The sequence below is a fragment of the Thermothielavioides terrestris genome, chromosome 2 (genome assembly GCF_000226115.1).
Source record: "Thermothielavioides terrestris NRRL 8126 chromosome 2, complete sequence".
Taxonomy (NCBI): domain Eukaryota; kingdom Fungi; phylum Ascomycota; class Sordariomycetes; order Sordariales; family Chaetomiaceae; genus Thermothielavioides; species Thermothielavioides terrestris.
In genome coordinates, this window is record NC_016458.1 from 2,121,080 (window position 1) to 2,145,985 (window position 24,906).

At 60.4% G+C, this 24,906-nt stretch overlaps 9 protein-coding genes across 9 annotated transcripts; 4 read left to right on the forward strand and 5 right to left on the reverse strand.

Annotated features, from left to right (window-relative positions):
• Nucleotides 1–6: 6 nt before the first annotated feature.
• THITE_2112373 (uncharacterized protein) lies at nucleotides 7–1,636 on the reverse strand. The gene has a single exon (XM_003651700.1). The coding sequence runs from the start codon at nucleotides 1,498–1,500 to the stop codon at nucleotides 121–123; it is 1,380 nt and encodes a 459-aa protein (XP_003651748.1). The 5' UTR covers nucleotides 1,501–1,636; the 3' UTR covers nucleotides 7–120.
• Nucleotides 1,637–2,317: 681 nt separating this feature from the next.
• THITE_2112374 (uncharacterized protein) lies at nucleotides 2,318–3,938 on the forward strand. Its single transcript, XM_003651701.1, has 2 exons — nucleotides 2,318–2,929; nucleotides 3,013–3,938. Exons 1-2 carry the CDS (start codon nucleotides 2,447–2,449, stop codon nucleotides 3,616–3,618), a joined length of 1,089 nt encoding a protein of 362 aa, XP_003651749.1. The 5' UTR covers nucleotides 2,318–2,446; the 3' UTR covers nucleotides 3,619–3,938.
• Nucleotides 3,939–4,432: 494 nt separating this feature from the next.
• On the reverse strand, nucleotides 4,433–8,939 carry THITE_133281 (uncharacterized protein; the record flags this gene model as incomplete). Its single annotated transcript, XM_003651702.1, has 4 exons — nucleotides 4,433–5,156; nucleotides 5,269–7,155; nucleotides 7,218–8,667; nucleotides 8,742–8,939. The coding sequence occupies 4 exons, from the start codon at nucleotides 8,937–8,939 to the stop codon at nucleotides 5,131–5,133; spliced, it is 3,561 nt and encodes a 1,186-aa protein (XP_003651750.1). The 3' UTR covers nucleotides 4,433–5,130.
• A 1,436-nt stretch (nucleotides 8,940–10,375) lies between these two features.
• On the forward strand, nucleotides 10,376–13,659 carry THITE_2112381 (uncharacterized protein). The gene is made up of 2 exons (XM_003651703.1): nucleotides 10,376–10,592; nucleotides 10,722–13,659. Exon 2 carries the CDS (start codon nucleotides 10,841–10,843, stop codon nucleotides 13,490–13,492), a length of 2,652 nt encoding a protein of 883 aa, XP_003651751.1. The 5' UTR covers nucleotides 10,376–10,592; nucleotides 10,722–10,840; the 3' UTR covers nucleotides 13,493–13,659.
• Nucleotides 13,660–15,141: 1,482 nt separating this feature from the next.
• THITE_2112387 (uncharacterized protein) lies at nucleotides 15,142–17,007 on the reverse strand. Its single transcript, XM_003651704.1, has 3 exons — nucleotides 16,447–17,007; nucleotides 15,975–16,318; nucleotides 15,142–15,904 (listed from the first exon to the last, which is right to left on the reverse strand). The coding sequence occupies exons 1-3, from the start codon at nucleotides 16,766–16,768 to the stop codon at nucleotides 15,305–15,307; spliced, it is 1,266 nt and encodes a 421-aa protein (XP_003651752.1). The 5' UTR covers nucleotides 16,769–17,007; the 3' UTR covers nucleotides 15,142–15,304.
• Nucleotides 17,008–18,017: 1,010 nt separating this feature from the next.
• THITE_2112388 (uncharacterized protein) lies at nucleotides 18,018–19,133 on the forward strand. Its single transcript, XM_003651705.1, has 3 exons — nucleotides 18,018–18,299; nucleotides 18,371–18,496; nucleotides 18,623–19,133. Coding segments are annotated over exons 1-3 (486 nt in total). The 5' UTR covers nucleotides 18,018–18,297; the 3' UTR covers nucleotides 18,981–19,133.
• THITE_2076671 (uncharacterized protein) lies at nucleotides 19,116–20,306 on the reverse strand. Its single transcript, XM_003651706.1, has 2 exons — nucleotides 19,893–20,306; nucleotides 19,116–19,819 (listed from the first exon to the last, which is right to left on the reverse strand). Exons 1-2 carry the CDS (start codon nucleotides 20,181–20,183, stop codon nucleotides 19,232–19,234), a joined length of 879 nt encoding a protein of 292 aa, XP_003651754.1. The 5' UTR covers nucleotides 20,184–20,306; the 3' UTR covers nucleotides 19,116–19,231.
• Nucleotides 20,307–20,465: 159 nt separating this feature from the next.
• On the forward strand, nucleotides 20,466–22,215 carry THITE_2112390 (uncharacterized protein). The gene is made up of 3 exons (XM_003651707.1): nucleotides 20,466–20,912; nucleotides 20,965–21,241; nucleotides 21,303–22,215. The coding sequence occupies exons 1-3, from the start codon at nucleotides 20,756–20,758 to the stop codon at nucleotides 22,039–22,041; spliced, it is 1,173 nt and encodes a 390-aa protein (XP_003651755.1). The 5' UTR covers nucleotides 20,466–20,755; the 3' UTR covers nucleotides 22,042–22,215.
• A 130-nt stretch (nucleotides 22,216–22,345) lies between these two features.
• On the reverse strand, nucleotides 22,346–23,330 carry THITE_2044100 (uncharacterized protein; the record flags this gene model as incomplete). Its single annotated transcript, XM_003651708.1, has 5 exons — nucleotides 22,346–22,540; nucleotides 22,653–22,873; nucleotides 22,974–23,061; nucleotides 23,144–23,163; nucleotides 23,285–23,330. The coding sequence occupies 5 exons, from the start codon at nucleotides 23,328–23,330 to the stop codon at nucleotides 22,346–22,348; spliced, it is 570 nt and encodes a 189-aa protein (XP_003651756.1).
• Between the last annotated feature and the right edge of the window lie 1,576 nt (nucleotides 23,331–24,906).

Genomic DNA, 24,906 nt, shown 5'->3' on the forward strand with positions numbered 1-24,906 from the left:
GTATCCATCGTAGAATAATTAGACCAAGCCATGCCCGGGACGATTGACGCCGGCTCGGTCTGCGTGTACGGATTTTCCGTATCCGTATAAGCCACTCCACGAATCGCTCGGTGTTAGCTCTCAGCCCCCTTTCTTCTGCTCGCCTACAATCGACTCCAGCCGCCCAGCAAGCGCCCGATGCCGCTTGACCACCTCAGCCCACTCCTCTTCGGCGTCGGGCCCGACGTCCAGCGTGGCGAGAAACAGCCCAAAGTCCCCTCCCAGCCGCCCCAGGCTCCCCGCGCAGTACAGCACCTGCGTCAGCAGACTGTCCCGGGCGGCCTGGTCCTTAATGGTAGGCAGATATGTCCGGAGCGTCTCGAGCAGCATGTCAACCAGGTGCAGCGGGAATGTCGCCAGCGCCGAGGGCATCGGCTCCAGCGGGTCATCATCTCCTCCCGAAGCAGGCGCAGGCGCGGGCGCGGGCGCGGGCCCATCGCTCGTGGCGGCCGTCGCGGCGGGGAAGATGCTGCGGAACATGGACACAATAGCGAAGCTCTGCTCGCGGAAGATCTCGAGGTAGCGCTTCAGGTACCGCTCCGTCTGCTGGCCGCCCGACCAGGCGCTGCCGCTGCCGATGGCCTTTTGGCGCGCCTTCTCCTGGTCGGCCAGCTCGCGCAGCGGCTCGAGGGCCTCGAGCATCGTCATGAGCGTTGCGAGACGGCAGACGAGGAAGAGCGCGCCGAGAACTCGCTCCTGGGAGTCGTGTCCCTTGGTGGTGGTGCTGCTGATGCTGCCGGGGCTCGAGCCGGTGGCAGGGGCCGCCGCGGACGGGGCTTCGAGATCTGGCAGGACTCGCCGCAGCCAGCTGATGGTGCGTAGCGAGGCGGCCAGCTTGAGCCCCGGGGCCTTGAGGGAGTGGATGAGGTTGGCAGCCATGGCGCGCATGGCCTCGTCGGCCTGGGCGGATATGGACGCCACGAGCGGCGAATTGGGGTAGATGGAGTGCAGGCGGCGGATGTGTCCGTTGAGATCCAGGGCGGACGAGTAGTTGGCGGGCGCCGCCGAGATGGCCGAGGACAGCAGCGTCGGCAGCTCGAGCACGTCCACCAGCCGCTCAACGTTGCGCGAGAGCAGCAGGGCCTTCTTGCGCCGAGCGAGCACGTCGTTGTCGCTGCTCTTGCTGTACGTGGTGGAGAAGCGCACGGCTTCGCTGTCGAGCTTGGGGATGGAATTGCGCAGCTCGGCAGTGCTCGCCGCGAGGGCCGGTAATGTATTGCGCAGCGTCGCATGGTGAGTTGCAGATTCGATGATTTGTTTGTGTGATTTTTGGGAGAGAGCCTGCAGCGAGAGGAGGAGTCCATGCGAGGACTGCGCGAGAGCCTGCGGTTCGGTGGTGCTGAGGGACGCCAGCGGCTTTGAGGCCAACTCAGTGAGGTACTCGAGTGCACTTCGGTCAGCCGCCGTCCGGGACGGCGTTTGGTCCGGCGGTAAGAGCAAGTCATACAGGAGGTCTGCCATGTTGAGAAAGGATTGTTGACATGCCGGGCCGCCTCAGCAAGTGCAGCACGCTTCCTTAACCGCACCTCGCCGCCGACGCCGCCTGAGAAACTCAAAGCTCGGTCTGTCCCAGGACCCAGGCGCCGACCGATCCAAGACACCAAAATCTCCCACGGATGGTGGCTTGACGGTAAATCTCGCGACTCTGGTCAAGGACGGCCTCAATTCTTTTTCTTTAGCCTGGAACCTTCGAGTCGAGTGTCCGGTGCTGAGGGGTGGAAGTTGGGCTGGTATGTATCTCCAACGTTTGCTTGCTGTGTTGGTATGTTACAGTTCGGATAGTTACCGTGCCTGGGTCAAGTGCGGTGGCCCCTTATCATACATGCAGGTATTCCGTACTGGGTCAGGTAACGTTACTGTATGTAAGACCACAGTTCCAGTAGCGAACTGTCTGAGTGCCTACCTAACTTCACCAAGTGGGACCTATCCACATCCAAGATAAGGTAACGATAATGTTAATGTTAGCGATAACTTTCCGTATCCGGACGGAGGTATCCGTTGTTTCCCCAACAAAAGCCACGGCCACTCGAGCCTGCAAGCTCAACACGGGGAACACCGTATGGCGGAGATGCACTGGCGCCGGGCGTAACTCTGCAGCTGCCGTCGTCCGCTGCGTACGTGGCTCCCCTTGTCCTCCGGACAAATACATCACTCCACAGCAGCTGCTTGAGCTGCAGCACCGAGGTGCCGGGCCTGCGTGCCGGTTTGGTTGCCTGCGCCAAGTGCTCGTGCCTGTTGCTTGCCTAGTGCTTGCTTGCTCGCCCGGCGGTCTCAACAGCAAAGCACTCTTACTCCTTCTTTTGGCTCGTCACTCAGCGTCTACTGTGTACAGCGGCTTTGCCGAGCTCCTTCTTCTGCTCTCGACTCTTCGCAGCGAACACCACAGCGTCGCTGTTTCATATCGACAATGCGCGATCCGTTCCCCTTCCCGCCTATCCCGGCGCTGAGCCGGGCAATCGCGCCCCTTGCCGAGCGCCTGTCGATGCCCACGCTGCCCTACCACATCCACGAGGTCGCCGCCGCCGCCCTCCTCTATACCTTCATCCAGACCGTCGTCTCGCCCGTGCTGTCCAACAGGCTGTTCCCCCGCTTCTACCCGCGCCATGACCGCGCCAAGAAGGCCAACTGGGACACCCACGTCGTCTCGCTCGTCCAGAGCTTGCTGATCAACGGCATCGCCCTGTGGGTCATGTTCTTCGACGACGAGCGCAACGCCATGGACTACGAGCAGCGCGTCTGGGGCTACACCGGTGCCTGCGGCCTCGTCCAGGCCCTCGCCGCCGGCTACTTCGTCTGGGACCTCGGCATCACCCTGCTGAACCTGGACATCTTCGGCTTGGGCCTGCTGGCCCACGCCGTCAGTGCGCTCGCCGTGTACACCTTTGGCTTCGTCCGTTCTCCCCCTCCTTCTGTATCCTGTACATACCGCCAGCCTTTTGGGCCCCTTTTGTCTGACATAACCTGCTCTCCAAGCGCCCCTATCTCAACTACTACTCGCCCACCTTCATCCTCTACGAGCTGTCGACCCCCTTCCTCAACATCCACTGGTTCTTCGACAAGCTCAACATGACCGGCTCCAAGCCGCAGCTGTACAACGGCATCGCCCTGCTCGTCACCTTCTTCCTGTGCCGCATCGTCTGGGGCACCTGGCAGTCCGCCGTCGTCTACGTCGACATGTGGCATGCCCTCCGCCGGCCCCCCTCGGCCGAATACCTGGCCGCCGCCTTCGCCGACCCGTCCACCGCCGACGATCCGGACCGCAACCCGCTGTTCTTCGTCGCCCGCGCCAGCGGCGCCGAGCCCGTCCCGCTCTGGCTCACCCTCATCTACCTGGCCAGCAACCTGGTGCTGAACACCCTCAACTGGCACTGGTACTTCAAGATGATCAAGGCGGTGCGCAAGCGCTTCGAGCCGCCCAAGCCTGGCAAGAGGGAGGCCCTGCCCGCCGAGGCCGTGCCGCGCACCAAGGTCAGCGCCGTCGAGGACAAGGTCACGACGACGGTGCGGCATCGCCGTGCGCCCTCCATCGAGGATGTCGTGCCGGATAGCGAGGAGTTGCGGGAGGGAACCATTCAATGAGCGTGCTTGCCTGTTGTTGTTTTCCCGGAACACGAGGTGAATGACGTAGGAGCATACAGATGGCATAGACGCGTCGTATCGTGGTACTAGGCCTTTGGACGGGTAACGGACGTGGTCATGGTGTGTGGCGTGCCCTGGCGCTAATAGGGGGACCGGATTTGCATGGGATGGACGGGGGGAACCGAACGGATCAATTTCTTTTTGCATTTTCTTCCTTGTCAGTGCGGGCGACGGCAGCCGGCCAAGCGGCCGTCTTCGGCTCCTTTGCTCAGCGGCCGCCCGTAACCGGTTCCGTCGGGATTTCAAGCGCTCGGTCTACTTTCGATCTGCAGGAGTGTGCGCGGTCTACATAGATTTCCTTCAGGTCCGCGAAGTGTTGCGTGCTCCGAGTTCTCCGCGTCCACCCCGAGCCCTGGTCCCTCCTCCGTCCATATGTGCAGCGGTCCTTGTAGATCCCAACCCAGATTTTGCGCTCGGCTCCAATACCGCCCCGCGAAGTGCCAACGTCAGACCCCCAAGAGGAGAGAGAGAAACCCTCGTTTCTTCTCCACTCACTGGAGCAAGTGTTTCTCATACTTAGAACTTCGTTGGCCGTTCACCCCGACTCATGACTGCACTCGCGGCTGCTTAGATCTCCTCTCTGATCTAAGGGATTTCAAGAGTGGGAAACAGCGGACCTGTCCAGCTTCCCCCCATATCCGCCGCAACACGGCCTGCTTCATGCTCGCCCAATGCCAATGCAAAGCAAAGCAACGCAACACCGCAGTCCCATTCTTTACAAGGTCCCAACATGGCATGCAGGTAGCATAGCAAGGCAGGCAGGGAATAGTAGCTAAATAGGTACTTAGGTCTGAATAGGCTAGGTAGGTGGGTAGATAACGTAGCGTGCAGAGTGATGATGCTTTGCAAAAAACCAAACCAAAAAACGGTGGGGGAAAAGGGGGCGTTGCTTCAACAGCGACAACAGGAACAGTGAAAAGTCGAGCCAGCCGCAGCGCTCATGTTAACATGCCATGCTTCAACTGTCATCCCACCACCCCTCCTCCCCCTCCTCCCCCATCCCCCGTTCTTTCTTTCTGCTTCCCCTGTTCCCTCCTCTTTGGCTACAACTCCAACAGCCAGTCTCTCGCACCCATCTTCCACACCTTCCTTCCTCCACATCTCTTCTACACTCCCCCGGGGGGGGAACGGAACCCTGGCGTTCCCCACAACTAGCCCCTGAGCAAGGTGTAACGGCTGCCTTTCCGCCGTGATGCCGGAGGCCCTTCTCGCCGCTGCCAGCAAACCAACACCAACGCCCCTCCATCCATCCATCCATCAACGCAACCTCCCTGAAGTGGGTGGAGGGCGGGGCGGGTGCGCTGTACCGGCGTAGATCGGACCAGCAAAATCTGCTGACTGACTGACTTGATTGACTGAGCGGGGGGGAGGAACCGCCTGCAATGATTCGCCACTTGCCCCTATCCGCAAGCATCCATATCGCCTGGAGCGAAAAACTCACAGGTTCAAAGCTCAGAAGCCAAACGGATTGTCCGGCGCTGCGAGTGAGAAAACATTCGTTAGCCCCTGTGCTCACACAAACAAACAAACCCCACAGTCCTCTCAATTTCATCACATCCAAGGAAAGGAGAGAAAGAGGAAAGTACTTACTAGCAGCAGCGAGATTCGCCCTCCGCCCGGTCGGCTGCGGAGTCAATTTCTTGGTCTTGTCGGGCGTGACGCCGAACCGGACGGGCGGCGGCGGGCCCGTCTTCTGCGGCATGAGCGGCTGCATGGGCGGCGCTTGCAGGCCCGTCGGCTGCTGCTGCTGCTGCTGCGGCTGCGGCTGCGGCTGCTGCATGCCCATCCCCCCCATGCCCATCCCCATTCCCATGCCCATACCCACACTTGTTGGCACGGACATGGGCATGCCCGTCCTCTGGGGCTCAAGTGGTGGCGGCAGGCCGGTCATCTGCGGTTGCTGCTGCTGCTGCGGGAAGGCAGGCATGAAGCCGGTGGGCTGGGCTTGCAAGGGCGGGGCGCTCTGCGGCGGGAGGGGCATCCCCGTGGGCTGCGGCATGAATGGTGGTTGCACTTGGAAGCCCCCCTGTTGCTGTGGCATGCCGGTCATCATCGGCATCATCGGCTGCTGTTGCTGCTGGCTCAGCTGCTGCTGCATGGCTTGGTTGTACTGCTGCTGCAGACGCTGCTGGGCGAGGTCGTTCAGGCTTTGGCCCGGGGGAGCGACCTGGGTTTGAGGGTAGCCCGTCATCTGCGGCTGCAGCGGCGGCGGCGCGAAGGCGCTGGGCTGCACGGCCTGTGGCGCGGACAGTGGTCGGGCTGGGGGAGGCGGGGGCATCAGGCCGCCTTGACCTTGCGTGTATTGCGGAGCCACGGGTCTCTGACGTGCGATGGTCTGCGGCAGCTGCGGGGCGAACTGCGACTGCTGTCCGTTGACGGCTGGCGGTTGCAAGCCGCTGAAGAAGTTTGGCGTTGCGCCGGTGGGCTGGGGGATCTGCGCCGGAGCAGCGGCGGGCGCTGGGGCAGGAGCCGGGGCAGACGCAGGCGCCAGGCTCAGCGCTGGCGGAGCCGGAGCCGGAGTCTGTACCTTCTCCGGGGTTAGCGGCTGTGTGAGCAGTGACAGCTCCTGCAGCGATCCGGTGAGCTTGGCTGTGCTCGGAGCGGACGTGGTGGCAGCAGAGGCGGCGGCCGGGGCGGTGGCCGGGGCGGCGGCCGTTGTTGGAGCCGCTGTAGACGGCGGCGCCGACGCTTGCTGGGCGGCTGGTTCTGGGGTTTTTGAAGGCTTCACATCCCACGCGTCGTCGTCAAACCCACTGGTAGGCTTTGAGGCCGGCGTGGGGGCTGACGAGGTGGGGGACGGCGCTTTGGCCTCGCTCGGAGCAGCCTCCTTCTGCTGTGAAAAGGCCTTCGGATCGACGGTGTTGTTGGTCTCCACCGGCGGAGCCGGCCGTCCTTTCCTGGTGTTGTTCCGCAGGGCACCCCCGGGCCCGGAGAACAGCCCACCAGCGGCCTCCTCGTCGCCTGCGCCACCCTTCTTTCCACGGCAATATTTGGCATCCAGGAACCGTATGACCTTGATGATATCGCCCTCACGGAAACCCAGGTTTCGCAGCACGGAGGCGTCAACATCGGGCAGGACGCTCTCGTCTATCGATTCCCTGGCAAAAGCCTGGGCGTATCGCTCGCAGAGCCCCGGCTGCACGTCGCAGGACAGGAAGAATTGGAACCAGTCGTACTCGGGCTTTTTGGGCTCGACGGTGGCGCCGACCTTGGCGGCCGGCGCGCTGCGAGACCTCTCGTTGGTCGCAGCCCTCTTCTTGAGGTCAGACAGCGGCTTGTCCTCGTCCAGGGAGATGCCGGTGATGCGCTCGACATATTCCAGGTCCTCGAGCGACATCTTGGCGACAGGCACGGCGATGCGGACGCCGTTGAGCTTGTGGAGGTTGATCTTGCCGTCCTTGATGCCGAGGAACTGAGCCTCGACGGTGAAGGCCTTGGAGCGATCGGTCCAGGTGCGGACTTTGGAGAGGTCGGGCTCTGGAGGCTTGGTCAGCATCGCCGTATCTCTCGACATTCAGGGAGGCCGAAAAAACACTCACTTGACTTGGGGGCGCTGGACCTGGACGAGCCCGAAGCCTCAGCGTGGCCGTTCTCGCGTCTGCTCCGCTGTTGCGCCTCGGTGTTACCCTTTCTGGCCGACAGACTACTACTCCGCTCGGGCAAACGCAAGCCAGGGCCTACCTCTGCAGCTCTCGCCTGGTCCCTCTCTCTTTCTCGCTGGTCCTCTCGCTGCGCCGCTTTGATGGCCTCCTTGGTCAGCCGCACCTCCTCCAGCCGGTTTTGCTCGACGGTGGATTTGCCCGCGTTGAGACCGGCAGTCGACGACGACACGGGGGTGTCGAGGATGCCGGTCACTTCGATGTAGCTGCTCGGCACGACGCCCTCCTTCTGATTCTTGACGCGGCGCACCATCCACCACTCGTCGCTCTTGGTGTCGTCCAGGATGATGACTTCATCGCCGATGCCGACCGTGACCTCGTCGTCGCCCTGGGCCATGAAGTCGTACAGGACGACGCCCTTCTTCTGCTGGATCGCCTTCTGGCCGGTGCCGGCCATGATCACCTCTCTAAGGCCCTCGGCACGCACGGCACCGGCCAGCTCGCCAAGCATGGCCACGATCTCTTCAGCGGTGTCCTTGGCGCCAGCGTGGAAGTCGACGCTCTTGCTCGGCCTGACCAACTCCATGAACACGTGCTTGCCCTCGCGCGAGTAGTGCGTCATGCGGTCTGCGGGCCACTCAACCGAGGGCCCGTCCTGCGGGTGCTCCGGGGCAATCAGGATGATGCCGGTCCGCAGGTTGATGCCCAGCGTGGTCGGCATCTTCTTCTTCTTGCCCATGATGGACACCATCTCGTTGATGTTGTACATGTGGAAGTCGCCAGGCGTCAGGGGAGCAGTGGGCGGGGTCTTAGGGGTGGCGGTGGTGTCGTAGTCGTTGCGGGCGCGGTGTTGGACCGGCGGCGACGCCCTGGGGGCCTCGGCGGACAGCTGCGAGTCCCCGCGCGGGCGGGCCGGAAGCGGTGGGGACTTGACTTCGGTGTCCGAGTCGTCTGAGGCGTATTGCTGCTGCCGGGGTGGGAGATTGAGGGGCGCGGGGGGCTGCTGCGACGAGCCCGCGCGGGCGGCCATCATGCCGGCAATCATGGCGGCGGGATTAGGTGCAGCAGGGGTAGCCGGGCTGCTGGGCTCCGACTGGGCCTGATTCCTCGCAGGAAGGGGCGGGCTCTGGACATCGCTGGTGGAGGTCCGAGCCGGGAGCGGAGGCGGCGCAGGCGCGGCTGGTTCATCCTCGTCCTGCTTCCCCGCGCCCTCCCCGAGCTCAATGTAGTTGGCGGGGACGAAGCCATAGTCGCCATCGTGTCCCACCAGGATCCAGTCGGGGTCTGACGTGTCGAAGACGGTCAGCTGGGCGTCCTCGGGGAACGACAGCTCCTCGTCGGTTTGCCTCGTGTATTCGTAGAGCGCGCGGGCTTTCCCTATGGGCTGGGCCTACACGGGCGCAAAAGCCATGTCAGATCCCCAAAGAGCGCACCAGCCGGTCCGTCGGTGCATCACACACATACCTCCTCGACGTAATTGTTGGGGACCAGGCCAACGGGCTCCTCTTCGTCCTCGCCGGTCGCCTTTTTCTTGGCCTTCCACCAGTCATCTTCAGTGCTCTTCTCCAGCACGTAGAGCAGGTCCCCCTCGGCAATTTGCAGCTCGCCCTCGGCCTGGGGCGTGTAGTCGTACAAGGCCTTGTAGATGCCAAGGAAGCCCATGGCTGGTGTTGCGGTTTGTGCTGTGGCTGCGGGTGCGGGTGCGGGTGCGAGTGCGGCTGCGATTTGCTGTTCGTCGCTGGCGAGGGGCGAGCTTGTCGGAACGTTCGTCAGAGGTTATTATTTGTCCGGCAAGAGCAGCAGCCGACATCGGGATCGCGGCGACACGACAGATGGAGGGCACTGAAGCAGCGCGGCGTCAGCGTCAGCGTCGGCGTCGGCGTCGGCGTCAGCGTCGTTCGGCGGAGGTGCGTGCCGGGGGCGGGTGCAGCCGTGCAGCAGCAAGCAGGTTGGCAGTTGGGCTGCTGTGCTTGGCTCACCTGGGACCCGCTGCTGTGCACCCGTGAGGAGGGATTGGGATTGCTAGTGTAATCCGTATTCTGCGTAATCTGCGCTGAGTGCGAAATGCTGCGAGGAATCGGACAAGCCTTGGAATGTCTGGGAGGAGAACGGCACAAGCAGGCGCGTGATGAGTTTTCGATGCACCCGGGATTGTCTCACTCAGTTCAGCAGCGCCGTTCGACCACAAATTGTTCTTAGTCGGGTTTGCAACCTGGAAGAACCTGATCTTGCTTCAAGAGCCCAGCAGGCTGGATGGTGCATGGAGCCTACGAGCCCCAGGGTCGCCGAAATGCGGGTCTGCCTGGTAGCAGCTGAATTATCCGTAACTTTAGTGTAGGTACCTGGTAGTCAGGTAAGGTTACCGGCTTAGCGGGGCATAGACGTTGCGGACTGAGTGTCTCAGTCTCTCCGTACACATTATGCACGCATACGCTGCGGCCGATTTGAAAGCGAGAAGTCGAGCACAGGGACAAACATCGCAGCTCGCACCTGCAGAGTATGCGCATGCATAAGAACCTCGTTCCACCCGCTAACGCCTATGTAATCCATGGCTACCGAGATGCTGGCGACTTATGCACTTTCCGCTCACACTATCTGGGCAGCTTGTGGCCTGTGAATGCTCCCCATTCCCTGTCTGCCTCCCTGCTTCGCCCAAACCTGGAAACTATGACATAACGCAGTCCTTGGCCGTTCCCGAAGTGGTCTACTGCGCAGTATCCATGCCTGCTTGAACAGATGCAGAGAGAGGTGTCAATCTTGTCCTACCCTGCTGGCTACGATTGAGCTGGCTCACTGTTGCTCCTCAAAAAGATGTCCCATTAACTACCTAGCTACAGTGACTAGTCAAAGTTAACCAGCCATTACTGTACAGAAGAGCAATCTAGCATTTAAAATGTTTTACATATTTCATCAAATGAAACTATAAGCTTGCAAATATCTTTATTTGTGAATAATACCCTAAGGAAGTGAGGATGAGCTCGGGTCGTTCATACATCGATGCCCGATAAGTCTTACTTGATTAGATAACAGCGACTCCCCTGCATCTTGTTGGAACCCCCGCTACGCTTGACTCACCTTCCTCGGATAGAAGAGGCATAAAACAAACCTCAACTCACAGAAAGCCACCACATGTGGGAGGCGGTGACTGACCTTTGTCACATGCTTATTCTTTCCTATAATAAAAAAGGGAGCACAAAAAGCAAATAGCGCATGATCACCTTTCTAGCATGGCTCAATAGGTAGCGACCAGAGATGCTCTTTCCCAGAACCGAGTTGCACAGCTTCGACTTGATTTTCACCACACAGTCATGGTTGGTGAGTGTTGAGTCAAAAATCGAGAGCACGCCTCGAGCTTTGTTTTTCCCCCACCCAACCGCCAACCCGTCCTGCCAGCCAACCAACCAACCATCGGACAAGCCCTCAAACCTAACACAGACACGACAGCGGCGGGTGCAGCGCAGCATTTCCGTTGTGGATCAGGCAGTTAATTGTTGTGACCAGACCTCCCGCGCTTGCATGACCCGTCATCAAACTCGACGTCGCCCAAGCTCCCAGCTACGCAAATGCCCGCCCTCGATTCGGACGACGAGGCGTACACGGCGCATGCTCAGAGTGGCACCGACTCGGACGGCGAGCCGGATGAACATGACCCCCACCGTCGCGTCCCCGGCCCTGCCGCCGCTGGCGCTGGCGCCGACGCTTCGCTAGAAGAGGGAAGCCACGAACGGGACCGGGCCGAAATGGAGGAGGGTATGCTTCCGCGGGACATGCCTCACAAGACGGCCTTTTACGACTTGGTCGCCGAGCGGCAAATGACCCAGACCGATGCCAAGTTGTTCTACCAGCGAAGCCAGGCCGAGAGCCGCACCCAGCTGAACCAGCTCGCCCAAATGTCGTCCCACAGTAGTCCGCTCCTCTCTGCGGGCGCTGGGCTCTCGTCTTCTCACTCGGACCTTGCGTCCAATCTCGGCCATAGCTTCAGTAACCTCAGGCTTCCGGATTCGGACGCGGCTCATATTCCTGAGCCAGCGCTTGGGCGTCCCCTCAGAGGAGACCCCAGCCACTTTGGGACCGATCACCCTCCAAGCCGTGGAGGCTACGCTCGGGGTAACAATGCGGGACCGGATGCAGGGAATCAGCTCGGCTCCGCCATCCAGCAGCAGACGCTACTAAGCGGTGCAGTTACCGGTATCGGGAGCAGTACGTTCATGGATGCGGACCCCCAGATCGACGCCGAGTTGAGCACCATCTTCAAGAGCGTCCAGAAAGTGTTGGACATCAGGCGCAAGTACATCCGCTTGTCGCTCCAACGACCCGGCGACAACCCGAAAGATGATCCGAGCTGGAACATCTACCCGCCCCCTCCGGAGCCGGCGTGGACCGAGGGTCGAGAGAAGGCCGCCCGCGACGCCCACAGTGCCAACAACAGCATGCAAAACAGCTTGGTGCTCAATGTCGACAAACAGCGCGGCAGCGGCAATCCCCCGGAGCAACCTTCGGACCAGAGCAGCAGCGCTCCCCCGCGCAAGTCAAACGCCAGGAAACGCAAGCCGGGCCAGGACATTGGCGAGGACTTCGACATGGACGATTTGCTGCCACTCCCGGGGCCGAGCGAGATGACTTTCCAGTTAGACGATAACGGTGTGTACCAGGTCTACGACGACGAACAGTCGGCAAAGGCCGGCACGCCCTTCGTCGACGTTCCAACCATCAAGGAGTATTACCTGGACCTCGAGGAGATTCTGAATGTTTCGTCGGACGGCCCCATCAAGAGCTTTGCGTTCCGGCGTCTGCAGTATCTCGAGGGCAAATTCAACCTCTACATTCTCCTCAACGAGTATCAGGAGACGGCCGACAGCAAGAAGGTGCCGCACCGCGACTTCTACAACGTGAGGAAGGTCGACACGCACGTCCACCACTCGGCCTGCATGAACCAGAAGCACCTGCTGCGTTTCATCAAGAGCAAGATGAAGAAGTTCCCGGATGAGATTGTCCTGTTCCGCGACGGGAAGCATCTGACGCTGGCCGAGGTGTTTGAGAGCATCAACTTGACCGCCTACGACCTCAGCATTGACACGCTCGACATGCACGCGCACAAGGACTCGTTCCACCGCTTCGACAAGTTCAACCTCAAGTACAACCCGATCGGCGAGTCGCGGCTGCGGACGATCTTCCTCAAGACAGATAACTTCATTAAGGGCCGGTATCTGGCTGAGATCACCAAGGAAGTCATCTCCGATCTCGAGTCGAGTAAGTATCAGATGGTGGAGTGGCGCATTTCCATCTACGGCAAGTCGCTCGACGAGTGGGACAAGCTCGCGGCCTGGGTCGTCGACAACAAGCTCTTCTCGCACAACGTCCGCTGGCTGATCCAGATCCCCCGGCTCTACGACGTGTACAAGGAAAGCGGCCTCATGACGTCGTTCGAACAGATCGTCCGGAATCTCTTCCAGCCGTTATTCGAGGTCACCAAGGACCCAACCAGCCACCCCAAGCTGCACATCTTCCTGCAGCGTGTCGTGGGCCTCGACAGCGTCGACGACGAGAGCAAGGTCGAGCGGAGACTCTTCAAAAAGTTCCCGGTGCCGCGGGCGTGGGACACGAAGCAGAACCCGCCCTACACGTACTGGATCTACTATCTCTTCGCAAACCTGGTGTCGCTGAACCACTTCCGCAAGCGGCGAGGATTCAACACGTTCGTCTTGCGTCCGCACTGCGGTGAGGCAGGCGACAGCGAGCATCTTGCGGTGGCGGCGCTGTGTTGTCACAGCATCAGCCACGGGCTGCTGCTCCGCAAGGTGCCGCTGCTGCAGTACGTCTTCTACCTCGAGCAAATCGGCATTGCAATGTCCCCGCTCAGCAACAACGCGCTGTTTTTGGCGTACGAGCGCAACCCGTTCCCTCAATATTTCAAGCGCGGCCTGAACGTATCGCTCTCGACGGACGACCCGCTCCAGTTTGCCTTTACCAAGGAGCCGTTGATTGAAGAGTATGCGGTTGCCGCGCAGATCTACAAGCTGAGTCCTGTAGATATGTGCGAACTGGCAAAGAACTCGGTCAAGCAGAGCGGGTACGAGTTCTCCATCAAGCAGCAGTGGCTGGGGCAGAACTTTCACCTGCCGGGCAAGCTGGGGAACACGATGGTGAAGACAAACGTGCCAGATCGGAGAGAGGAGTTCCGCTATCACACGCTCTTAGAGGAGCGGATGATGTGAGTGGTCTGATGATGCTGCTTTTCCATGTTGAAGTGAAAGACTGAGCAGCGCCTAACACGGAATCCCAGGCTGGAGCGATACACCTCCCTTCCCACGGACGCGCCCTCGGTGAGCGACGTCAACACCGCAGCCCACCCCTCGCGCTCTCCAGCCCTTTCGGCCCAGACCAACACCACGACCGCCGGCGCTGTCACGAGCATTCCCGATTCCAAGCTGCAGCAGCAACAGCCCCTACAGCAGACCGGCCACGCGACCCAGACCTCGGCGCCCGCCCCGGCAGGCGTCCCTCCGCTCCAAACGGGAAGCCCCACGGCTGCTCCCATTCCCACGTCACTAAGCCAGCCGCAGCTTTACTCTGCCGGCTCCGTGGCACTGGCATCGTCGCTGGTAAGCTCGGCTGCCGGGTCCGGGGTCGGGACACCGGCAGCTGAGGCTGGCGTGCGGGACTTGCATCTGTCGGGCCACGAACCTAGGTACTTCCCTGGGCTGGTATCGCGGAGCCAGAGGAGGGGCAGCGGGAGGCGCGAGTCCGGGCATGAGAGCGACGCACGATGAGAGATGGGAGGAAGGGACAGCGCAGGAACGGAGGGGTGTAGGGTGTTTAGAGTATTAGGGATTGAGTATCCGTTGCAGAGCGACAGGTATTGTTAACCCAGCGAGACGTACCTAATGAAGGAAGGCACGGAAACATAGCTATAGGGTTCAGTTTGCGCAGAGGAAAACAGGGACTAGGGACCTTGGGGTCATTGGGCCGGTGTTTACGGGACCTGAGTACTGCATAGAGTTCAGGGTTGAAGATTAGTAGCAATAAAGGTATTACACTACGATCCCCCCCCCCCCCCCCCCCCCCGCCAAAAAAAAAAAAAAAAAAAAAAAAGACCTGCATGAATATATAAGCAAGAAAGATAATCTTTGCACATGGAAAAGCTTCAGTTCATAAACTAATATTTGCTATTTTTTTCTGTACTGTTGAGCAAGCATGTTAGAGTTGTCCCACAACATGAGTCTCCTGAGAAGGGCTCTCTTGAAAGGTCGTGCTCGCACGTCACCAGAAGTATAACAGGCAAACCACAAACAATTCCTCGAAATCTGTACAGAGTCTATGACCCATATCCCTTACACCTGTCTTGTTCTGCATGATCTTCTGAGAAGGGATCCGACAGTGGACGCCTCTGCCAGAAGCGATGCAACTCTTCCTTAGGGAAAGGGAATTATACAGGTCTTAGTTTGTTCTGGCGGACCAAGGTGGCTGCTTAACAAGGGCTTGACGAGGCCAGTCGGTCGTGCGAAGACACTGCCAAACAGGCTCGGAAGGCTGAGAATTGGCAATACATTGCCATCATTGCCTGTGCGCAACTGGACATGGCGTCCCAGTTGTCGGGAGACACCTGACTGCTACTTTGGTGTGAGGGGCCGCAACTACGATAAGTACCAAACTCGGGGGCGCGCAGCCGAAGTGGCCTGTCTGCAACGTCCCTGGTGCCCTGCGAGGTCTGTGTATGACCAGGTCCCGCCTCCGTTGATGTCATGAACACCCCTGATTTGACTAATACCCACAGCAGAGCGCTGGCCAGTCGAGCACTCCCACCGCGGTGCAATTTCCATGCTGCCATGACAAGCCCGGCCGGTACAAGGCAAAATGGTGTCCTAGGGAGGTACTCACCTTGAGGGGGTTAAAGATCGCAATGTGGACACCAAGGTGGCGGCATAGCCTGAAAACCAAGCGCCCGTTTGAAGGTCTTCGCATTTTCATGCACCCTATGAATATGTACAACAAAGAGCGACCTTGGCGAAAACCAGCCTCTATTCAAGTCAGGACTTGGTCACCCCACCTCCTCTCCTGACGGGCTGCTTCCGTTTCCCGTCCAGCGAGTACAGCCCTCCGGCACCAAAGACAATCACCGCGCCTATGAGCGTGCCAGACGCCAGCCGGTTCCCGAAGAGCCATATGCTCAGCAGCAGGCTCACGAGCTTGCGGATGTTGAGCACGATCGTGACCGTGAGGGCCGAGGAGGCCGCGGCCAGCAGGTTCACCCCGCGGATGCAAGCGTACTGCGTCAGCACGTTGAGCACGAGGTAGAACAGCTGGCTGGGTATCTGGATCTTCTGCAGCCCTCGCTGGACGTTGGGCGACACGCTCGGGTAGTCCTCCGGGTTGGGGACGGGAAGCGCGAGCGGGGCGCTCCTGGCGAGCTTCATGAACTGCCTCGCCAGGGACGGCAGGAAGGGCAGGAACAGCGGCAGCGACAGGAGATGCGAGTAGAACAGGTTCTCTTTCCACTGCGGGCCGTAGATGCGGTAGGTCTCCTCCGTGTAGAGACCCATGATGGCCGACAGCACCTGGGCGATGAAGAGAATGGCAAGGCCAGTCCCGAAGCTCGCGCTTTCGACCGACTTCTCGGATGGTGAGCCCTGAGATACTTGTCAGTCTCGTTCACCGCGATCAGACACTGGGAAGGAAAGAAGAAAAAAAAGGAATTACCTTGGTCTGCGCATCGGACCACGCAGCAATGATCACGCCGACAGTAAGGAGAATTACTGCAACGACCTGGGTCCGCGAGTACTTCTTGCCGTACAGGCTCCCCGCAATCATGGTAGTGATGCTGCCGCCTGAGCGCAGGATAATGTGCACCGGAACCGAGATGTCGTAACTAAAGGCATGGTTGTTGAGCACGTTGATGCTGAAGAACAGCACGATGTTGACGAGCCAACGCCGGATGGGAACCTTGTTCGGCTTGAGGAAGAAGGGCGGACGGTTCGGGTCGAACTGCGACGGCAACCCGATGGCAGCCACGAAGAGGAACTGAACGAAGGTCAAGAGTGTTCCTGGATACGGCAAAGCGCCGTCAGCCTCCCGCTGCTCACATTTCCCCCCCTCCCCCGGAACACCCGGCTCGCGCATGTTCACTGTCGCAAGCCAGCGCAGGACAGGGAACAGAAAACGAAAAACATACCGCTTGCAGGCTCGACCTTGATGATGGACTCGAGCGCAAACACGTTGGAGCAGCAGCCGCCAAAAATGAGCGACAGCATGGCCCCGATGGCCAGCCATTGCGGGATGGTCTCGATGAACATGCGTCCGGCCAGCGCCATGGCGCGGCTGAAGACGGTCCGATTGTCGTCGATTCCGTACATCTCGGCCTTCTCGAGCGACGGCCCCGCATTGATGACCCGTGGCGACGGTGCCGGCATGGCGAATGCCTTGTCGCCGCGGTCTTTGCTGTTTGGCGGCGTCTGCTGGTGTTTGTGCAGCGCCGGGCGCCGACGAGCTGTCATGGCCAGGGGGCGGCGCGGCGCGGGGGGGGTTTGCTTGGCTAACGCTACGGGCACATAGAAAACGGGTTCGGGGCGCTGCTGGGAACGGGAAAGGAGCGTGGACCCGGGCTGGCCGCAGGTACGGAGCACTGCGAGACTCGGCCGGTTTGGAAAAGACGCTGCGGAGACCGCGGAACCCAGATAATTGTTTGTTGGCTGCCAGGAGACAAAAGAAGGTGCACAGACGGCCAAATCCTCGATATTCGCCTTGGTGACCTGCGTTGAACGTCCTCTGGGAAGGCGGGAGCGAAAAGAACGACTGAAAGCTGAGGCTTGTTTCTGGCGAGTAAGCAAGCACTGGAGCCTTACCAGAGCGCGAGTAAGTTCGCAGCGGACCCTGACAAGCAAACGGGCTGCACGAGCAGGCGATGCGACAAATGAGCGGCAAGTTGCTGGAAAGAAAGTTCAGGTAACCAAAACGATTGCCAATCCCTCCCTTATGTGGCGGCCATATCCACGGACCAACCCGAGCAGCATTTTTTTCCCCGGTCGGTCGCAACTCCAGGGCTACGTTACCTTACGATTTCGAACTTCCGCTCAAGCTTCCATGTGGCCACAAGGATGGCGGCGGAGGGTGGAGATGGGACCGCCATGCCCGATCCACTGCAGGGCCGCAGCACGAGCTTATTCGCGCTAAGATTGTGAGAGACCTGGCTGCCGGGCCACTCGGCTCGCGAGGAATGCGCAGCGGCGGATGGCGGGAATGGCGCCCCAGCGCGGCATGGAAATTTGCCGGGCGGGATCGCACTCCGTCGGGTTGTGGCCGACCGATCCTGGATGATTTTCCCTAGTGGGGTGCAACTGCCGTGGTATTTCCTGGACCTGCATGTCCAGATCGGGGTACGGTATGGACCTACACAGTAGAGGCAGTTGCCTGACAAGTCGCTGGCTGGGAATGGCCGGCCATGCAGGACGAGACGGCCCGAGATGGCCTTACCTTCACATGCTTTTTGCTGCTGAGATGGTCCGCTTGTGCTCCGTCCTCCCTAAGCTCTCGAATAGCAAAATCGGACGACCCACATTCGTATTTCGTAGTACTGTTGGTTCAGTGTCGCAGCCCGCGGTGTGTCGTGATACCGGCTACAGTAGTTCGGGGTCTGTAAAGAGGGTGCAATCCTGTATCTGGCCACAGGTCTTGATTTCCAGGTTGTCTGAATTTGTCTGAATGAATTGCCAGGTTTGAGTGCTCCTGCGTAAGCTTTGCAGCATGGTGAATTATTACCCTAACCCTCACTTCCAACCACCTGCTCAACTCTGGTGCCTGAATTACGCAGGAGCGCGCCAACTAACGGAGGACTGTGGAGCGCTTCGTGGAAGCTGCGGGCTCATCAACAACACCACGAGCCTCTAACAGCGACATCACCGCTGCAAGCCTGCCGAACCGATACACCCCGTCAGGCTCTCGACATCCATGCCGGTCATTACGCTTGCGTTATCCATATAGACTATTCTCATTCTGCCTGGTCAGCCATGATATAACGGTCTTCACCATGTGCGTGTGCCTCATCCGTTTCACGCCAAGACAGGAGGACATCGAGTGAACTCACGCGAAATAACTGACAGGACTGTCTTCGCCCTCATCATCATCAACAAGGCCGGCGGCCTGATCTACAACCGCACTTTCCATGAGGGCGGCCTGAACAAGATTAGCACCAATGACTACCTCGTCCTGGCGGGCACTTTCCACGGGTATGAGGACATGGCATCTGATCCATCCCCCCACTCTCATTTACCCCCCTCCCCCCCTCACCCTCCCTCCATCCTTGCTCTATCCTTCGTCGGTGAAGAAGCTCACACGATAACCCGCGCTCCCAGCGTCCACGCCATCACGGCCCGCCTCAACCCCCTCAAGTCCGCGGCGGCCGCCGCCAAGCGGACGTCGACCACGTCCACGGCCGGCGGCATGCCCGCGCGCCCGGAGCCGCCGTCCGGGCTGGAGGTGCTCGAGTCGGAGAACTTCCGGATGCAGTGCTTCACGACGCTGACGGGCGTCAAGTTCCTGCTCTTCACCGACCCGACGCAGGCCAACGTGGACGCGACCATGCGGCGCGTGTACGACATGTACACCGACTACGTCATGAAGAACCCCTTCTACCAGCTCGAGATGCCCGTGCGGTGCGACATGTTCGACCGGAAGCTGGGGTCGTACATCCGCGAGATCAATAACAGGTAGGAACTGCCCTAGTTGGGATGGCTGGGCTGGGGGCAGTGAGCGTGGGAAAGATGTCAAGACGGGGTTTTCAAGACGGAGTTTTCAGGCGTTTTGTGGTATCATTACTTCGAGTAAGGGCGGCCAGGCCTTGGGGTTATTCTCTGAATGGGAGCACCGTCTATGTCTACAGACTTGGGACAACAGAGCCCCTACGCAGTTTGCCGTTTCCTCCCTGGCATACTCTCCTGCGCCTCACCCCATCGTGGGGTGTCTCACGAAGTGTCCATCTTGTCGTCGTCCTTCTTGCTGCCGCCCGGTTGGCCATCCTTATCCAGCAGCGGCGCGGACTCGCCCTCGCCCTCCTCTTTGACCGATTCTAAGCTGGCCTTCTTCGCCGCCTCGGCCTCCTCGCGCGCCCGCTTCTCCTGCCGCGCCTTCTCCTCCTCCATGCTCATGCGCAGGGCCAGAGCCAGCTCGGGATCCTGCGATGGGTCCACGCCGAACGGGAAGTCCTCGCTCGCTCCGGCGGCCTCGCCACCCAAGCCGGCGCCGCCGGCCGCGCCCTCGCCGAGCAGGATCGGCGTCGCAATCAGTTGGTCGCTGAGGAGCTTCGAGCTGGGCGGGATAACGACGAGGTGCGACGAATCGGTCGTGCCCTTGATCTCGCGGTTGAAGGCCTCCAGCTTCGCCTGATTCTCCTCGTCCATATCGCCGAATAGGATAAAGTCGACACTGATGGAAAACTTCTTCATCTTCTTGGCGAGAACGACAAGTTCGCGCTCGGTCTCCTCGATGGGCGAGCAGACGAAAACGACGATGCGCGCCCGCTGCGACTTGTTCTGGCGATGTTTGAGAGCAAGCTGTCATCGAACACCAGGAGGTTAGCCGGCGACGTTGACTCTCCGGTAGTTCATCTGCCCGAAATCAACTCACGCTTGCTATTTGGATGCCGGTTGAGAGATGGGCTGAGCCGCGGATCTTCTTCTTGGTCTGATGCAGGCCCTCGAGGATCTTGCCCTGGTCCGTTGTGAGGGTCGCCAGCACTTCTGGCCCCTTGCCGCCCATGCTCATCAGCCCGACCGATGACTCTGGATTGCCCTGCACGACATTCTGAAAGATAATGTTGACAGCATCGCACTGCGCCTCGAAGCGGGTCGGTGCGTAGTCGCCGTTCCTGCTGCTCTCGCTGTTGTCGACCACGACGACCACCGCTTCGAGAACCATCCTGGTGAGCCTGCTGTGGATAAGCCGGATAAGGCGCTGTTGAGTTAATGAAATGGTATTCTGGTTTGCGCTAATCGCCTTGTCTTGCGGAGGGGCTTGTTGATGGCGTCTTCGTCGGGAGCGATAGGCGGTGGTTGGAGGCTGAATGACTGCGTCAGGCGGGTTCAGCCTGGACCCGCTTGGAGCTTGGATGTCGCCTCCTGTGGTGCACTTCCCGATCGGCTCAGCCTCGCACTGTGCAGAGCTTGGGCCCACAAGCAATTCGAAGCCCCTGTCAAGCTCCTGCCCTATGTACGCCCACCCCAGCAGCTCAGGGTTTGTTTACTTTGCGACTCGCGGGCCACTCACGTCGCAAAGCGCGCCACTCTTTTCCGACAACCCATCTCTCCCAACTTTGCATTTCCACAACCTCAGCTTGATCACTCGACCTGAGCAAGACTCCGCAGGCTCCCTAAGCGAACAACTATCCAGGGCCGAATTCGCACATAATCAGCGCTGCTTTTACCGCGCGAGTCAAACCGCGAGTGCAACCGATCGACAGCAGGGAAGCGCCAAATCCCTTCGACAGCCCCATGTCCAGTGAGGAGCAGTACTCGGTCGAAATGGCGAGTCAGATGATCCCAACAAAGGGCGCAAGTCCGAAAGCCCAAGAGAGTCCATCAAAGCGGCAGAGGGTAGGAATCACGCTTGCGCAGAAGCAGGCACTGATCGACAACCTCCAACTCGAGAGTATGTCCGCGCCGCCGAGAGGGGGGAGAACCGAAGTTGACAGCCTCTGCAGTTACCGAGCGCGCCCGCAAACTGCGAGCAAACTATAACATCCACGCACAGAGCCTTCGGACGCGGATAGAAATCCGGGTCAACCGCATTCCGGTGGCCTTGCGTAAGCTCACAATGGGAGAGCTGCTGGAGAAGTATTCGGCGGAACCGCAGCAAAAAGCGAGCGCGACTACAAGCGCTGTCAGGGGCCCGCCCGTGCCTGCGAAGGATCCGGCACCGTCGCGGCCTCCGGTGCGGCCCATGGCGCTATCCTCTTCCCGTCAGGGTAAAAGACCAAGGTCAGTTGTGCTTGCGCTCAGCCGTCCTCCCAGCAATCCGGAGCGCTGACAATCTCCGAAGTCACGAGATCTCGGGCGGAGACAAGGAGAACGAAGTCCAGACCCCTCAGAAGAAGATGCGCGCCGACCCTGCGATAAGTAACGCCCGCAACCCCGGCCAGGTCCTGTCGCCAGCAACTTCCAACTCGCGGGTCGCACCCCGGAGTGTCGCGACCCCAGCTCGGCCGGGCATGTCACGCCCCGCCGTCACGCCGGGCCGAGTGGCGGCGGCCAGCAGCATCCTCAACAAGGTGGTCGAGGGCACGCGGTCAACAGCACGCCCCGCCACAGCGACAGGAAGAAAAACGACAGCCTCCGCCGCCGCGAGCAGCCTGGCAAACAGCACCATGACCACCTCCACCACCGGTGCCGGCGCCGGCACCGCCGGCGCGGGCACAGCCGCAGCAAGACGAAAACGAGGCGCAACGGTCACGGCGGCCGTGCACCCCCCCGCATCGAGACCTGCCACGCGCACGGCAGCGCGGCGAGCTAGTGGCGCCAGCGAGACCAGCGAAGGCAGCGCCTCGACGGTGGTGAGGAAGCGGCCCATGACGGCGCCGCCGGGGGCGCAGCCGAAGCTGCCCCCGACGACGACGACAGCGCAGGCCAAGCGCGCGGTCGTGGGCACCGTCAAGAAGGGCGTGGCGGCGGCGGGCAACACGACGAGGAAAGCGCCCGCTGCACCTAAGGCGGCGGCGCCGGCGGCTTCTGCAGCTGGCGGCGCGAGTAGTAGTAGTAGGGTGTTGAGGAAGCGAGTGTAATGGGGGTCGGGAGGCTGACAGCTTAGCCATGGGTGTTTGTTTTGGGTGTTGTGGGTTAACTTCGTTGGGGTATTGTGTGGGAATCTGGGCGATCAGTCGCGTTGCATGGATTGGCGTTTGTTGGGTGACCTAGGTTTGCAACGGGTCTTCGGGCGTAGTCTACGGAAATTGGTTGGCACTGGGGAGTCATAGAACCGTCAGGAGATCCAGGGAGGAACGTGTCTGTTCATTGTGCCCAATAATATACCCCTGAAGCTGCACAGCACAACCAACTCGGGAACTCCGAATCGTCTCACCGGGACCGCTAACCCGCAGCAGCCTTCTTCTTCTTGTCCTCGACTAGCTCGATGTGGTCCTCTGGGATCTCCTTGTACTTCTCCAGCAGGAACTCCTCGATCTCGCCGCTCACGTCGCCCTGGACCACGATCTCCTCCCCGCCGCTCGGCGTCTTGGTCACCGACGACCCGGTCGCGAATTTCTTGCCGAAGTCCTTGGCAACCTGTGTTCGGGGTGCCGCACGTTTAGTGTCAGCGCTGAAAATCTATCTCTCTCTCTCTCACGTATCTCTCTTTCACGCTCACACAGAGAGGCCATTGACGGGGAGACGGAACCTTCTTCAGATCGAGGCCGAAGGCCTCCAGGCCGGTGATGGCCGTCACGAACTTGCGCTTGTTGCGCTCGATGCGCTTGATGGTCACGACGCTCTTGGCCCGCTTCTCGGCCTGCTTCTGCTCGGCGGCCTCGGCCTTGGCCGCCTTCTTGGCCGCGTCCTTGGCGGCGCGCTCCTGCGCGGCCAAGGACAGGGAGGCTGTTGCTGCCTCGATGGCTTCTGCTTCCCCGCGAGAGGGAGGAGGTGGTGCCTGGTTAGTCAGGGTTCCCATGGACGGTTGGGAGGAGGTTCGCGATGCGGAACGGCGGAACGAAAAACGTACCAGGGGACCATAGCCTTTGGTACAGGGCCGGATGTGTCTTTTCGAGCCATTCCTGGCATTTCTTGACGGTTCCCCCGTACTCGCAGTACTGCACGTGGTCGTTAGAGAATAGCAAAGGCAGCAGCGCGTGGGCTTAGTTCGCCGAGTGTCGGACGGGCAGGGTTTCGTACCTCGGGGGGGAGCGTGCAGACTAGTTAGGACGTATCATGCGAGCCGTCAGCATTGATGGCGTCTATGGTTGTTGGGGAGTTGGTGATGTCACACGAGCAGTGGTTCCGGTGGTTCCAGCGGTTCCAGTGAGAGTTGCTTACCTCCGCAGTAGATTACCTCACGGCCCGCTGGCCCGGCTTCAGCCATGCCTGGGCGGGAGACTAGGATTGGACGATGCTGTTTTTTCGGAGACAATATGGGGCGAAAGCTGTGATATCGAGCACTTGCTGCTGTTGTCCCTGTCGCGGTTTCGCAGGTATCGCGCCCAGAAGCTGCCCCTCATTCGAACAAACTGCAACTGGGCTCTGCGGGGTTGCTTTCATGGCGGGGCAGGTCCTCGTCACACAGTTCGCAGGACGCTGGGACTGAGATTGGCCAATCAGCAGCGACCGGAGGCGGTGAGTGGGTCCAGCATTGCCACGGCGTTTCCAAGCTCCGACCAGCGCCAAGTGGGCGCTTCCGTTCACAGGAGGGGAGTTGTTTAGGATTCATCCAAAATCTTGAGTGCTTGCCATTCCCATTCGCAATCACGGTCTCAGCGCGTCAGTCCGCCTGTCTTGGACGCGACGCTGCATCGTATCGCCGTCATCGCGAGACTTGTCGCTGCGCCCTTAATTTCGCGATGCTGCACCCAGCGCTACCGGCGCCTTCACGGAACGACTTCAATGCAAGCTGCGGGTTGAGAACTTCCAACCTGCATGGAAGCCCCGGTCGCGGGGGCCGGACCACAGGCTGAGGTCGGTTCAACACATAGAGTGCACTGGGCTCTTCGACATGTTCCTTTCCGGAGATGCTGGTGTACACAGTAAACCGGTGGAGGTGTGACGCACCTCTTGGGCACAAGAGAGTGCGTTCCCTTTCTGGCACTTCACTGTTGATCATCCCCGACCTGGTCACCCCAAGCGGCTCCGTCTCGGCCGGAACAGGAAATCGGCACGTCGTCTGCAGCCCGAATGGGGCGGGCGCAAGTGGCATGCGTTCCCCAGGACGGTTAGATGCGCGGCTGCATCCACGGATCGGAGGCTACGCTACACTAAAGTCGATAGCCCGGTCACGGCAGAGGGCCCGCTTGGGGCACGACACGACACGCAGCATATTGCCAGTTCGTCTCGGCCCGCCAAGTCGAGTCTTTGATATTTCGTGCATTTCCGTGGCTGCGCTCCACCTCGCCGTCTCCCCGTCCCCGCCGCCGGCTCGCAGCTCTGTTGGGTTGAGCTCGACTCGAGATTCGGGATGTGTGGCTCATCTGCAGCGGCAAGCAGCCGCGTCCAATCGATGGCGGCAGCTGCCCGTGTAAGCGCCCGCTCGGCATGCTGTGTTGGCACCGGGTGCCCTGATTGGCTGCGCCGATGCACCTCTCGCCGTCCACCACCACCCCCCCATTGGCGCGCGCCTTAGCACGGCATGCCATCGACTGTGTATCGATGCGCAGCAGAAGCCGTCTGTCCAGCCTGCGCCGGTGCTGATTCGCTCGCGGCCGCAGTGTCGCCTCGGGATTGATCTCCTCGACGCGAGCAGCCGTCCGTCGCATGCCACCCGTCAGTCGGTGCACTAGTCCCCTTCCGGCCTCCCATCTGTGCTTCACAGAGGCCAGTCACACTTCGCCTGCCTGCGGAGTGCGAGCGGAAACTGGGCCGGAATCCAGCTTCGGCCGCTCGTTAGGCGCTCAGGTGGAGATCCGCTGGCTTTCCTGCTCTCCTTCGTCTCAGTCCTCCGTCTCAGA